A 16,010-nucleotide genomic window follows, 5' to 3' on the forward strand; every position below is an offset into this window, starting at 1 on the left:
TTCCTACCCCTAACCTCACAGCCGAGTTGGCCAAAAAATGCCAACTGGGGCCGACTGGTAAAGACTGAGCTAGACACACTGCTAAAACTTGAGGGGGAGTCAGGGCCTTTAAGCCTCGACACGCCCACATGTCAGTCAGATCAGCCCTGCCCCTAATTATGCATAACTCTCAACCTTAGTAGAAACAAAATTGGACTGGTAAAGGCAGGGTTGGTCTTTTTCTAAAATTAGCATGATTTCCAAAGTAGCATTCCCTCAGTGCTCCATCAACAACCACCCCCTCCGCTCTGTGCTCCTTGAAAATCAACAACCCTCACTTACATGCACGAGCAAGGCGACAGGGAGGCGTGTGATTGGTTCATCAGATTGGTAGCTCGTGGCAGACATTGATCAACATTTTTACAGGTCTACAACTGCTACAGATGACAGACTTTCTTTGTTCCTTTTTCAGGACCTAAAGACAATTTCAACCAAAATCTTAAAAAGTGGATCTGGAGGAAATGACCAACCCTGATACCAAGCTTTCACGTTTGCATCATTTTTCAACAACAGAGGTTGCTGCTTTGTAAAAACAAACAATTAACCAAGGTGAAATAAATACATTGATTGATTGATTGATTTACAAGATCCGTCCACAACTTTTTTGCCTGTGGACCTACAGTCAGCAGTGTTTCCAACTCACCAATTCTTGATGTATTTAGCAACTTTAAAGTCCTCTGTATTTCTTTAAAGCAACTAGTGAAAACCTTAGACATTTTTATTTGGGAGGGGTCTTTTGGCTATCCACTAGAGAGGGAGAAAATGCAACTCTGCTTTAAATTCTGCTTGCCCTTCTTATCTTATTTTTTAGGCCTAAATTTGGAAAAACTCAGTTTATCGAATACTTTTTTTCTAGCTCACATGGGACAGCAAGTTGAGATCTGCCATCTGGACGAGACACCTGGACAAAAATGATGAAGGGTTGCAGGAAAAATTTGTAGTTGTTTGAATAAATTTGCTTATTTACTGTCAGGCCAATCTGTCTGGTTGACCCTCTCTCCCATTACAATGTGACAATGGCTGCATAACAGACTGCAGAGGAATGAGCCAAAACGCAGCAGGAGGACAAACTGTGGGTTACACACTTTCTCAAACACATCACCTACACAAACTGCAGGCCAGCCAGCAACTCTGACATCTCCAGGTTTATATAAATGTTTAGTGTTGATCTGGCCTTTCCTTTTATTTTTCAGAGATGCATCTAGTCTTGGAAAATCAGGGATCTTGTGCTCCAGGTGGTGGGAGGTGAATCAATGTGAACATAGAGAGGTGATACATACGCCAGGTCTTCTTTTGCCTTAGTGATCACACACACCCTCCCACACACACACACACACACACACATGCATATTAACATTCATGTAATCCCAGCAGTATCGCCATTAATGCATAGCTACATGATTTTCGTTGCTAAGAGGAGGGCAGGATGCTAAATAAGGAAATATGTTTGGTATAGTTTGAATATGTAAAAACTGCATGCATGCCTGTAGAAATGTACAGAATGTACAAGCTGCTTATGTATGAATATGTGGGTGCACATACCTATAATGTTTTCTGCAACATACAATTAAAAGCTCTTTGGCTGTGTAACACACCTACCATTACACACACACACACACACACACACACACACACACACACACACACACACACACACACACACACACACACACACACACACACACACACACACAGGCTCATTTAGAACCTTATAACCTGAACAGAGTACACATGACACACAAGAGGAACTGAACTGAATATTCAAAGGTCCAGTGTCTCAATTGTACCAAGAAATTGCACCTTTACTGAGCCATTGCTAAGCATTGCAACTCCCTTTGGTGTTTATTATTCATTTTTTAATTTATATATACATACATATCCCAGGTCGAATGTATTAATTGTAAGTATTCTACATGATACAAAACAAAGGGGCATGTTGGTTGATGAGAGAGAGGAGAGAGAGAGAGAGAGAGAGAGAGAGAGAGAGAGAGAGAGAGAGAGAGAGAGAGAGAGAGAGAGAGAGAGTTATTAGTTAAGGAGCTGCAGCATGGGCGTGGGAGAGAGGCGCAACCTAAATGAGAGCGATGTGATTCCACTGGCATAAGGAGGGTGGGTGGGGGGAACCCAAGTCGTGGTGTCCCGGGTGTTTTGGGAGGGCTTGGTTTGGTGTCTTGTTTGCCCAAATTTAGCAAACACAGTACTTTGCAACGAGAGAGAGAGAGAGAGAAACATAGCCTACATACTGTACAGACAGTGCAGATGCAAAATAAAAAACGGTCATTTGATAACCCTCCGTTGTGTCAATGTAGTGCAAAAAGCACCATGCAGGCTGAAATCTCTGCTCACAGTGACTCACAGAAGACTGACAGCTGTCTCACATGAGTGAGTTCTGCACAGGTTTGGAGTGTTTAAGTAGCCTAGATCTTCGCAGATGGACACCTTACATCCACATGAAAGTTGTATGTGTGCAACAGTCTACTACAGTGTGGTCTGTTGTCAGACAGTAGCTCCCACTATTTACTGCACTCCTATAGTAAATAGCCTGATCCAGGCTAATAACATTCTGAATGTAGGCTGCACAAATGTGCAAACCTTGCTGGCATTGTAGTCATTGTTTTTAATTTTCCAGCATTTTAGGCGCAGGATAGAATAGTTTGATGGATCAACCTCAATTTTCTCACCTGACAAAATGACAAAGAGCCTTCAGCTTTTTTTTCTCCGTCATTGTCAAAAATATTCCATTAAAGATGGCAAATATTCAGTAAATCCAATCTCTGGAACTGAGCTACCACACCATGAGTGGTAGGTACCTTTAATGCAAAAGCACTTAATCTGCCTCGGACAGTCATATAGTATGATATTATAGTATTGTCTGTGTGTAAATGTGTATAGGACCACAGTATTTTTTTTAAGCTGTGTCTGTAGATTCAGAGGAAGAGAACTACAGTAGTGTGTGTGCACATGACAGTGACAGTGAGATGGACATTGACAGAGAGGGAGAGAGGGACAGAGCAGAAGGTGGGGGGAGTACAGTATGATGTATGACTGAGAAAATCTGCCCTACCACACAAGTGAGTTGACTAATCCTGCACATAACCCAGTGTGGGCAAACTAATGCCTTATAATCCTTGCTAGTCCACATCAACACTGTACATTTGCAATGTGACAGCAGTGACATAAACTGCTTTAGGATCTTTTAAAGTGCTGAATGTCCAGTGTAAAGGCTTTCTAGTAACACTGTAAAGAAACATGCATCCAAACATCCTTCAAAAAAGACAATAAAATAAAATGTGCCTTAACCATGAACATATTGCGTATGTGACAATATTATATAACTAAAGAAGGTCCAGAATTAATTCTGAGCTTAACAGTCAGCAATGTCATATCAATGAACCAATTTCTTACAAAAAAACTATGAAAATGTTTTTGCTGATCGGCCCAATAGGATGTGTCTCAAAGTGTGCTACAGCACCATTACTGAAGAAGTCCTAGAGCAATATACACATCAATTCCTGCTGTGCAATATGATGACATGGGTTCATCAGGTTATTATTTGTAACTTTATATGTGCATCCCAAAGTTTTTTTTAGAAATATTTATTGCAGTGTAATCACAGCAAATTCTGTTGTTTGGGGGTTAGACTGCTGGAGTATCAAACACATGACTTGCCAGAGTGACACTCATTGGATTTATTTATTTTACAGATGTGTTGAATGATTGTCAGAGAATCTTTGGTGCTTCAACTCTACAGGGAGATAGGGTGATCAAAGATGTCCACTCTGGGCAGCAACAAGATCTATACCAAAAGTCCACACACTGGTGGTGGAAGCCGATGATGTCGTCTGGGTGTATGGGATGAAGAAGCTGATTGAACTGTGAAGACTGGGGTTGATGAGGAGATGATGTCATCTGAGGCTGATGGGATGAAAGCTGATCTAACTGAAGAATGGGGGTGACCAGAACAGCTGACGATATCGTCTGAGGATAAAGGGATGAAGAGGGTAACCTTCATGGGAAGACTGGGGTTGACCTGATGATGGCTGATGCTGTGATCTGAGGCTGATTGGATGAAGAAGGTGATGGAGAGGTGGATGGACGCACTAACGATGGCATGAATGAACTAGTGGAAGAGAAAGCCATATTTAAAAAAGACAGCAGCAATATGATGCTTAAAATGAGGGAGTGGAGCAGTGCTATTGGATATATGTTAACAGCTGATGATTACAAGAAAATTAGTTAGCATGCTTGGTGGAGCGATGTAACACAGTATGAGAATGAACAATAAAATCAGCACGCAGAATTTAAGTAGTCTTCCTGACTGAAATTTCGCTAGAGCTACATTATAGGTATTCCATACAGTCCCTATAGAAAGCCATTTTTGATACATTCACCACTAAGTGACAATATGAACCTATTCATGCCCGCATTATGGTGGCAAATACCCAATCATGCTGTGAAGTTTGGAGATGACACCAACCTTCTTTGGCTCATCTCCAGTGGCTGATTGACCCTCCGGTGACCTGTTAGAGAGAGACTAATTTTGAACCCATTGCTCTACTCCAAAGACAGTGGACATGCTTATGAATTTCATAAATTACCAAACCCCACCAGCCCCTTTCACCCCCTCTCAAGAAAAAACAGAATGCTCACCAAGCAGAGTAGATGATGTATTCTTGCAGCAGCTGAAGAAATTCCACCTCTCAAAGTCATTGATAGTGCATTCTTACAGCTCCATCACTGACTCCATCTTCACCTCCTCCAGCACCATCTGATGCTCTGCTTCCACTGCCAAGGACAAGGGCAGACTGCAAAGCATCAATTGTGCCACATATTAGCTCCAAGAGACATCAAAGATTGGTATCAAGCCTTTACATTACATGTCACATTCACCCATTCACACCACATTCATACACTGATGGTAGAGGCTGCTAAGTTAAGTGCCCAGCTGCTGAACAGTATTTGATTAGCTTCTGGATATGCAGTGGGAGCGATTTGGGTTCAGTATCTTGCACAAAGAGCAGGGGATAGAACACCAAACCTTTTAATTGAGAGACGACCAACTCTACTCCTGATCCACAGCCTCCAACTATGACCCAATCTGTTTGACCCTTGGGAAGGCAGAAGTCACCACACATTTGTAACTACGCATATTGGTTGAAGTTGATGTACTCCAATGGTTTCCATGAGGCAGAGTGCTATTATTGTAAGTCTCCTTGGGTAATACAATTACAAGTACTCGCTGTTTTGTGCAGGAAAGCTTCTTTTTTCAACTGATATTTTTGCTAAAGTCATATTTTCAAACAGATTTGTATTTTATACTCATTTACATGCGCTGTTAAGCTGAGCAACAGTTATTGCTGATTTGGGACATTTAATTGTCAAAATATATAAGCACCTGGGGAGAATCCATTTATTTTTGGAAGTAAGCCCAACTCCACTACGGTAGGTATGGCCCCTTTCAGCTAGATACTATTGGACCTTCTTCTGGTTGACCTAATACATCACATGCTCATTTTTTCCAATCGCCATCCATCCATTCATGTACTTTAGTTCCTTCAGCTGACACAACATAAACTGTGTCTCTTCATATGTCCAAAAGTGTGTGGTTCTTGCCATAGCACTCACCATGTTGATTTATTTGTTTTGTTATGTTCACGGCTTTCTTCTACAGATTTATGATGAATTCCAGATCAAAGCCTGACATGGGAATTGTTAACTGAGTATGTGCAAAACACTGAGGACAGTTTGGGAATGAGGCTACAAGAATAAATTGACCTGAACCCCATTGTCTAGGTGTGTTTTCAAATTCAAGAACTTTGACTTCATACGATTTCAGTCAGACTAAATATTTTACTTATTTTACTTATATTTTAAAAGTCCAGTTTCAGTCTGACTTACACAATTGATTGACTTTATTACCATCTTATAAATGTCCTGACTTTTTGTGTTGTGTTTCTACTAACTTACTTTACCATCTATGGAATTATCATGTCCCTATTTGTTCATTGCTTTTTCATTGTGGTAGTAATGATCAGGTGAATCAATGGAAGCTCCACAGGTGGCAGACTTTAGATCTTATCTAGCAAATTCTTGAAAACAAACAAAAAGGTAATCTTTGTGCATCCACAGAATACATGTTAACATGGGAAAACCAGTTATACTTGTTATACTGAGATAACTAGACAAATAAGTTGTGATCTCGAAGAAAACAGACGGGAACTTTTCTTTATCACAGAAAATTGGAGTAAAGGAAGTTGTGGCTGCATGTCCTCTAAGGGCTTCCGTACTCTTGTGAGGAGTTTGGGCAAATAAAAAAGAGAACATTTAAAAAAATCATTGTATACTTAAAAAACCCTCCTCAACAGAGCAAACTCTATTAGGAGGGCCTTTCCCTTAATGGCTGAAACTGACTTCTCTCATAAGGTTATCCTTTCTACTAGGGGAAACACAAACACACACACACACACACACACACACACACACACACACACACACACACACACACACACACACACACACACACACACACACACAAATACCCTTACATGAATGTGAAAAACTGATGAAAAAGCATCAGAGTTGATGAGGAAGAAGATCAGACAGTATTTGACATACACGTTTTTCTAAGTATTCCCCTACACCCATCTCAGAGTGAGAATCAGCCTGTTACTTCCAATTTTGGAGACACCAGATATAAAACCAACAGAAGGTGTGTGTGTGTGTGCGTCACATGGCAAAGATACAAAGACTAAATGAAACAAGTCTATTTATAACTATTTCTACACACAAACCTTCAATATTTAGATTCTCTATTCCTGTTAGTTTTTTTCTTCTTTTGAGTCATGTTGGATACAAACAACTACATTTGACATTTATTGGTATACATGTTTCAAGTAATACAAGATTTAAAGTAAACTTAATAGTTCTTAACTGTAAATAAAACTGGCTACACACTAGAAGATTTTAGTCCCGATTTGCCCCCCACAACGAGCTGAGGCTTGTCGTATCCGATGTTTTGTCCAAATAATCCTCACGTGTGTGGTGTCACTATGATAATTCTTCTGCTCCTCATCGAGACAAAGCCACCCTTATCTTGAATTTGATATTAATGAAGCTTAATACCTACCAATTCTTTAATTGTTTAAACATAGTATTGCTAAGGACTTTTTTTATTCAGACCGTTCTCCTCCTAAACCATGTCCCTCATCAATTTTTTAAATAACAGTTACTCAGACTTCCTGCCAAATCCACATGGATAGCACATGATATTTAATGCATCAACATGGCTGTTTTTCATCTTGGCTTTTACTGTTATTTATTGCTGATAATTTCACACAAATCTTGTGCAAAAAAAAATATAAACACATGATAAAGTTACACACAATCTCTTTACCAGGCATAACATTAGTGAGCCAAACAGAAAGGTCCTCAGTAGGACTTAAAACAACCAAGTATCATCATCAGCCAGGTTTCATTAAGGTAGGCAACCATATATCCTGCTCAACACTAAATAAATAGAAGAGCATGTGGACGTAGATATAAATGTCAACTAATAATACGAGTTAAATCCCTTATTTCAGTAAATGTCTGAATCAAATTGTTTCACATATGTACTCCTGCAGGAGAACTGCCCCTTAAACCCCCTGGACTGGTTGTTCACACATGCACCTCACAGCGGGAGACTATCCCTGTCAGATGGGAGGATGTGCGTGGGGGGTGGGGGGGTGTCTCCTTAGGCAAGACATGATGTAAAAAGACGCTATAACAATAATATTTCAGTTACAGGTTTATCTTTACCGATGTGATGGAATTTAAGGGTTGAACACAATACCTTGACAGTGTTTATAGTCACCTATGGATTTATTATGGCACCATCGATCAGACACATGAATGTGCAAAAAATTGTGTCGCCTAGAAAATACAAAGACCAAAAAAGGATGTAGAGGACTTGAAACACTGAGCTCCTTTCACTTGTTTTCTTCTCCATCAATGTGAATTCATGTCCCTTTAATGCATTTTGGTAAATGGTAAATGGACTTGAGCTTATAAAGTGCTTTTCTAGTCTTCTGACTACTCAAAGTACTTTTACACCACATGTAACACCCACCCATTCATACACTGATGGTAGTGATGATCGCTATGTAGTATCATCCATCAGAAGTAACTAATGCCATTCATACACCACCACTGAAGCAGCAGGAGCAATGCAGGGTTTAATGTCTTGCCCAAGGAGAGGCGACAACTCTACTAACTGAGCCACAGCTGCCCCTATTTTACTCACTACATATCGTTCTTTGATGTTTTCTGCATTCTGTCATGATTGATTGATTTACTATTGTTGCAAAAAGCTGTCAGGCATTGTGTTCACATATGACGCCGTTTGACGTGTACTCGAGCTAACAAGGCTGTAATATTCATCAAGGTTGAAATATCACTCAGTTCCTTCTCTCAGTGTTATAAACTATTACTTCATGCTCTCAAAGTTTCTTCTGTGGAGTTAGGCATGTCAAAGGATAGATGGGTTAGTAAGTGGTTATTAAGCATGAGTCTTACAGTCTCACTCTTCTTCCTTTACTCTAGCTTCCAAGTGTGATTACATATCTGATGCACATGGCTTCCTGCTGTACATTCGGTTGCTGTGGTGACAGAGTGAGTCCTTTAAGTGGATGAGGGTCTTGCAGTGAGGTTCAGCGTTATGTTGCCCTGGTTCAAGGCTACTTCCGGTTCCCTTATAGAAACCTGCTTTAGAACAGTAGCTGCACAGAAAACAGTTTATCCAGAGCTCTCTGCAGATTCTGAAGGACTAGTGCAATGACTCATACTCCACATGACAACTCAATAACCTGCATGCACTCACACACTCAACGCCCTAAGAGTGATGATAGGTGGCTACAGTCACTGGGATACAGCTTCTAGAAAAGTCTAATCTATACTCAAATCTCATGAAGCACTTTGCTGAGTTTATGCCATTAGTGAACGTTCACTTATATATAGATGCAAACATTGTCAGCTTTCCAAAAGATGGGACGATTTGATTATTTGGATTTATGTTTATTTGGAGGAAAGGAAAAATATATGTAAGCGATGGATTAAATGGAGTATTATTTCTCCCATATTAGATTTTGTGAATTGGGTTGGTGTAAAATATAGTGGCATTTAAAATCCTTCTGGTCAATTACAGAGCTCTTAATGCTCAGGCATCATAGGGCTCATACTGTAGCATCCCAATAGGTCTTGTTAAGCATTGGGCTTTCAGAATGCAGGGTGGTGGTGCCTTCAATCATCTGGCCCCTTCCCAGTGGAACCTTATTTCAGTTTGCAGATATACTCGCTCTACTCTTAAAAGAAAGTGTTAAAGATTGCTGTTTGACAAAACTTGTAGCCTACATAAGGATGATCTAGGCTTGGCTTGGAGCAGCTATAGCTTCAGTTCAGGGGTTTACTTGTTGGAGCTGACAGGCCTTTAAATCTCAATTTGCTTTGCCAAGTTTTTTTTTTACCCTTTCATGCGTTAATTATAAAATCAGACAGCCAGATATTTTAATGTGATTTTTTTTTTTTTTTTTTTTTTACTTCTTAGGACATGCAAGGTTACATTATTATTATTATTATTTGATATATTCATAGTTCTGAAGAAGTTACTAAAATGTCCACCAGAGTGGATTTCATGCAACACTATGATGCAAAAAATAAAAAGAAAATCATTTTAAAATGCATAAACAATATAACTGATTTATTTTCTTAAAAAAACATTTTCAGTTTTCACATGTCCACTGTGTTGGAGAGAACCATTTAAATGTATGTTTTGAAGGATGACCACGTTTGAGTTTTGGAGTTTTCCTGTTTATTACAGGCAAAAACATGCTTGATGAGCTCAAACTACCTGCACAGTTAGTTTGCCTGGAGGCAGCCAGAACAGCACAACAGCAGACATTTGATGGAATAAAATGAACTGATGTGGAGTAACCATAAATATCTCTAGATGAGTTTTATTTATGATCAGCAAAGTCTCAGTATTTTCATTGAAATATAGCCGGCAATGCATGATGTCCAACTGAGTGGACAGCTGATCAATTATTATTTTCTCCAAAAATAAAATCAATATTTGGACATTTTCACAATAACAAAGCTCCTTAGTTGTTACTCCATGTTTTAAAAAAATATCATCTGCAAGGCGGCTCCTCTAGAATAACAGGATTTGCAAGATAGTCTTGAACCACATGGCTATTGTGAGCCATCTTGATTTTGAAGACATTTTTGGTACACTTACAACTGCTGGCCAGTGATTGACAGTATATGGACTGACTTGCTAAAGTCCACTTAGTGGCTGATGTGAAACCATTCCATCAAAACCAGTGCATTAAGGAGAAAACAGCTTTTGAACAGCTGTCCACTGTGGTGACCAGTATGTGCGAAAGGGTTTAATGAATAAACCAGTGAGAGTTTTAGTAAATAGGTGGAACAGAAGATACAATAATTGTACAAAAAAAACTATTGTAATGTTTTAACCACAGTTGAAGGACAAGTTTATATGTACTATATATGTGGTTTTGTTCCTAAAATAGATACAAGGGATCCCTACAGTTCTTCTATGACTCACTTTCACATTTGCTATTCAATATCTGAAATTTACATGAAAACAAACAAACTCACTGGAAGAGTGTAACTCATCTTTTCAATAGGCACATTCAGCAGCTAGGGGCAAAATGTTAGTAACAATCTATAGTCTTCTACTTTCACCTCCTATTCCCTTTTGTTAGCTAAACCTACAGCGTCATCTTGTGTTAAATGTCAGACATCACAAGACAGTGAGCTTGGTCGCACTACAACCCGTCAGTGTCATGTATTTTTCTTACAGTGGCAAAACAGAATTAGGAAGAACAGTTCCCCCATTTAAAACATATAAATAGAATTTTCAATATAATATGTATTTATAACATTTGCATAAACAGACGTCTTGCGCTTATCTCCAGATTTCCCCCCCCGATCTAACATGACCATACTGAAACCTCTCCATGGAAATATGAGAGTCATGTAAATGGACAAGAATTTCCTTTTTAGTTCAGTCAGAACAAACTTCGAATCATTGTACTTCTTTTTAGTCAGTCATAGTGACCTCAAAACATTCTGACTGAAACAAATAAAAATGTTGAAAGTTGTGTTTGTGTGCACATTTCTACACATGTAAGTTTTATGACTAATTCTCAAATTGTTTCGACACAGGGTTTGATGAAGCACAACTTACAAAAACTTACAAAAACAGTCATGGGTTCAAGTCAAATAAAATACTAGGTTCTAAAAGCATATTGACATTACTAGTAAGATTTTTGAGCTCATCTTGGTGACTGTTGGTGAGGGTGATTCTGCTGTCTGAGGAAATTGTGAGACAGACTGTGGATTATCTTTCAGCCGACGTCAGACAACAGCAACAGAACGCACATGGCTGACAAACTTCATGTTAACAGTGTTGCTTATATTCTGTTAGAAGGTATAGTCTACAAATTATTTTCTGTTATGGTACACTTTAAATGGCTAGAAAAAAAAAATACATTACCTTCTCTTGAAATGGTCAGAGACATTTCTTCTCCTATAGCAGCTACCTAAATATAGCTCTGATGCTATAATATGACATATGTTTTACAGCTACACAGACCTAAAGGAAGAATTACCCTTAGATGGTAGACAGATTTAAAATGATAAATTCACAAAATTACCAAGCTGAATGAATTCATGAAAATTGGTACTAACAGTGACCTCATGTGGACTGGTGAAGGACAGTGACACAAGAATGAGAAACTGCTTGAGGCATTTGATTAAACAGGTCTAACCAGCAGGCTTGGAGGAAGACGCACATTACATTTTTTTGGGATGAGGTAGGTACCGTCATTTCATTTGCCAGCCTTTACTTTTTGCAAAGAGGACATGTAGGCAGAGTGAGAAAACAATCAGTTCAACAGAGTGAGTAAACATACAAATCAAGGTTGAACAACTGTTCATAGTTGAGAGATAAGATTTATTTTTATTTAAAGCAGATATGTTTGGAAGGAAAAAATCTAACACAGCCTAAACTTTATACCTGATTTGTAAAAAGGGAAACTTGCTGCTGATGAATCTAACAACATTCTCAAAACCAGTTTTCAGCATGCAACACAAACATCCGTGCATTTCTCTGCGGTCTGTTTTAAGTCTTAAGAAGTGCATATTAATGAGTTATTTCAACCAGACCTTCTCACTGAAATGCTTACTATAGAGCTAAGAGAGGATAAATAAAGCATTTCTTCTTTAAAACCTACAAATGGTTTGGTTTAATTGATGTTGGCAGCATTGATCCAGATCTCATTATGGTGAATTGGATTTAAAAACGGTTCATAGCCCGCCCCAGAGTAACTGTTGTGATCGTACTCCTTGCCAGCCTCGTCCAAGGCCTTACGAAGCGACGCTTTGTTTTCTTCACCCTTCTCCAAGCTTGGCGTACCACCGAAGAGCCTTTTATGTAAAAAAAAACAACAACGACAGGAGAGAACAGTTACAGGTTTCATCAAAAATGTAGTCATAGTCATCATTAAGTGAGAGATTTAAGATTCTTCTTTTCTTTTCTTTTTTGTGGCTCTCTCTGATTTTTTACCTTTACAAAAATATTTTGTGTATTCAACATTTTCTAATAGCTTGAATCTCCATTAGTAACACAGATTCCATTCTGACCCCAGTGAAGGTAAAATGTATAAGTCATGATGTGTAACTTCCTCTATCTGTACCAGAGCATACTGTCAATTCAAATGTAAATTGACCTTCAGCAATCACTTGAATTAGAATAGTTACCTGACATAGACAGTCCCAGCTGGTCTGGTTTGCAATGTGACTAATGCGTCAGGAGTTTCAGGTTTCCTCGTGCCAGAAGGAACAAACCAGGAAAGGTAGTTGCCATTTGTATTTTCTGTGATCAGCACCGGCCAAGTGTCAACAGGGAGTGTGTAACCTGGACGAGACAACCACGGTTCAAACAGTAAATAAAACACAGTGAAAAAACTTGTTTCATATACTTTCTCAAAAATGTAATTGAATATTTTTTTATTCAAACTTTATTTAACCAGGAGAAACTTATTGAGATTCAAAATCTCTTTTTTCAAGAGTGTCCTGGTCGAGATACAGGAAGCACAGTTTCTGACAAGCAACATAGCAGCTGTACTTACAAACCTGATATGAAAGACACATGAATACACTGAAAGACATTATAAGTAAAACAGCAAATATTTGTCAGGTACCACTACAATTGTAAATATTTCAGGAAGAACATGTACAGCCAGATGTGTCTGCCTCCAGGTCATTTAACATCTGCTCAAAATCATCCAATGAGAGCAGCTCATGAAGTTCCAGGTTTTTCTGTAATTCATTCCAAGCAAAGGGAGCGGCAAACTTCAACACAGTACATCTTAGCTCTTTGCTAATTTTGTTTTGTGTTGTGATTTCTTTTTAACAAAACCTCTTCCTCTGCTTTTTTCCACAGTCAACTGTATCACTCACTTTGAGTTGCCACCGTGGAAAATGTAAAAAAATAAATCTGTCTCTGCAGTGTACAGTTTATCACATTATGTGGCACCTATCGCCCCGTTTCTGTACATTAAAACATGCTGAGGATGTCTCATAGAGAGGCATCAGCATTAACTAAAGCCTGTTACATAACCATCACAGGGGGCGTGCTGGTGGCGCAATGGTTAGGGCGCGCTTCCCATGTAGTGAGACTCTCGTCTCGAGCGGTAGGCCCGGGTTCGCCTCCACCCGTGGCCCCTTTCCACATGTCATTCCCCGCTCTCTCTCCCTGGTTTCCGACTCTATCCACTGTCCTACCTCTGCATTAAAGGCACGAAAAGCCCAAAATGAAATCTTAAAAAAAACAAAAACTCCTCACAGGAGCTTTAAGTAAAAACTTTTACTTGAACATTTCTTAGAGGGAAAAAAACCTTCAAATATTACCATGTGTATCAATTCAATCACACCTATTATGGGGTGTTTGACAAAGACACAGAACATAAAGACTTCATTTCAGTGCTCAGCAATCTGAATCTGTATCATTGGTTCTTCTGTATAGTCATAAAGTGCTCCAAATGAAAGAGTTCTTTGTTATAATTTGGTTGTCGGGACAACTGAACAGGAAATGATTGTTTTGGTTCTGTTGTTTGCATAGAGTGTGTCAGATTCAGGAGGCGGTGAATCCTTTGCAGTGAAATGTCTCACTTGGTGCTTTGAACACAACATTATAAAGCTGCGTTTTTTTTAGTTTTTTTTTATTTGAGCGTTCTGTATTATACGAATGATAAAAGTTGGCCATATAGATAGATTGATAGATAGATACTTTAATCCAAACAAAGATTTAAAAAAAAAAAAACATACATAGACCAAAATAAAACCAGTACAAAATTACACCTATACCAAGAAAATGTGCATAACCCTCGCAGGAATTACAAAAGAGACCTACATACAATATAACATAATATATATGTATGTACAGTTAAAAAACAGTGGTAAAATTAGACCTGTACATAATAGAGTAGCATTTATGTTGCAAGGCATGCAGTGTCTAAAAGTGCATACTTTAAGGTGTGATTTAGCTTTTACTGTATAATTTATAAAGATGAGCATTAAAGTGTCCAAGAAGAATCAAAGCATATACATAGCGCTGGTATTCAGTTGAAATCACCTATGAGTATTACATAACTTTGCCTCTGTATAAGTGTTTTGTAGATGCCTACATACCTGCTTCCTTCTGTCTCTGGCAGTAATCCTTCAGCTTTAAATGTGCTGCAAATAAATTGTTATGTTCTACCTCGGTGGTGATCCAATCAGTGGCCTCATACAAACGTTCCTCGTAATCCTGCAGAAAAACAGAAACAGTTTTTTTTTCTACACTCAGGAAAAAATAACACACAGAGCATAATGTGTGTGTGTGTGTGTGTGTGTAAAAAAAATGCTTTCAAACCTACGTTGGTTTTTTCAACAGATGTGAAGTTAGGACAATTATTCTCACGACAAAAGTCATGCCCGCTGCAGAACGACACCAGGAGAAGAGATCCCAGCAGGACCAGTGGTTGCTCCATCTTTCCTGCAGCTCTTCAAAGTAACTCTGCAGACACTCTGCGCCTGATTTTAAACCAGTGATGACGTAGATGTACCAGTTTATCAGGTCAAACGGACACTCCCTTGTTGTTTTTTCTTTAACAAAAGATAGTTGGTGACAGCCACTGAAACATCTTCACACTCAGTTCGTTCTGACTGATATCTTTTTTTATTGCACATGCACTGATTATGTTTGGACTGATTTACACTGAAGGGTGCACAAGCTATCTTAGCCATGATAACTGCAAATAAGATCAAGGCTAAAATCATGTTCCCAGAGCAGCTTTACTGCAGGGATCTGTGTAGCTTTCTATCTTGTGTTTTCTTTTTATCTGTTCACAACATGTCTCAGAACATTCACATTACACAGTATCAATTCTTAAACAGCTAATGCTGAATGTACCTCTTAAATCACTCCTGCTTGTCGTTGTGATTGCTGTTGAAGTCTGTTCATGAACTGTAGTATAAAAGGTGGTGGATGAGATCAAATAACATAGGACCTTTTTTACCCAGGAGTCCTTGGTTCAGTTCCTCTTTCTTTGAAAAGTTTTAAAATAACATACTTGACTTAATCAGGCGACTCATCATTAGCCTATCATATTGATGCTGTCTCTTTTAAAATATGGCCTTCTTTCTTCCACCAGTTCATTCATGCAAGCTTTACGTGCAACCCTCCACCTCTCCATCACCACCAAGCCTTCACAGTTTCATCACCTCCTTCATCCCATCATCCTCAGATCACAGCATCAGCCATCATCAGGTCAACCCCAGACTTCACAGTTTGGTTACCCTCTTCATCCCATCAGCCATTTCGGTCACCCCCATTCTTCAGTTAGATCAGCTTTCATCCCATCAGCTTC

General features: G+C 38.9%; 1 protein-coding gene across 1 annotated transcript; it reads right to left on the reverse strand.

Annotated features, from left to right (window-relative positions):
* Window positions 1–12,031: 12,031 nt before the first annotated feature.
* On the reverse strand, window positions 12,032–15,175 carry LOC136180350 (heme-binding protein 2-like). The gene is made up of 4 exons (XM_065959516.1): window positions 15,018–15,175; window positions 14,791–14,908; window positions 12,859–13,015; window positions 12,032–12,525 (listed from the first exon to the last, which is right to left on the reverse strand). The coding sequence occupies exons 1-4, from the start codon at window positions 15,129–15,131 to the stop codon at window positions 12,345–12,347; spliced, it is 570 nt and encodes a 189-aa protein (XP_065815588.1). The 5' UTR covers window positions 15,132–15,175; the 3' UTR covers window positions 12,032–12,344.
* Between the last annotated feature and the right edge of the window lie 835 nt (window positions 15,176–16,010).

Source organism: Labrus bergylta, chromosome 10 (assembly GCF_963930695.1).
Source record: "Labrus bergylta chromosome 10, fLabBer1.1, whole genome shotgun sequence".
NCBI lineage: Eukaryota > Metazoa > Chordata > Actinopteri > Labriformes > Labridae > Labrus > Labrus bergylta.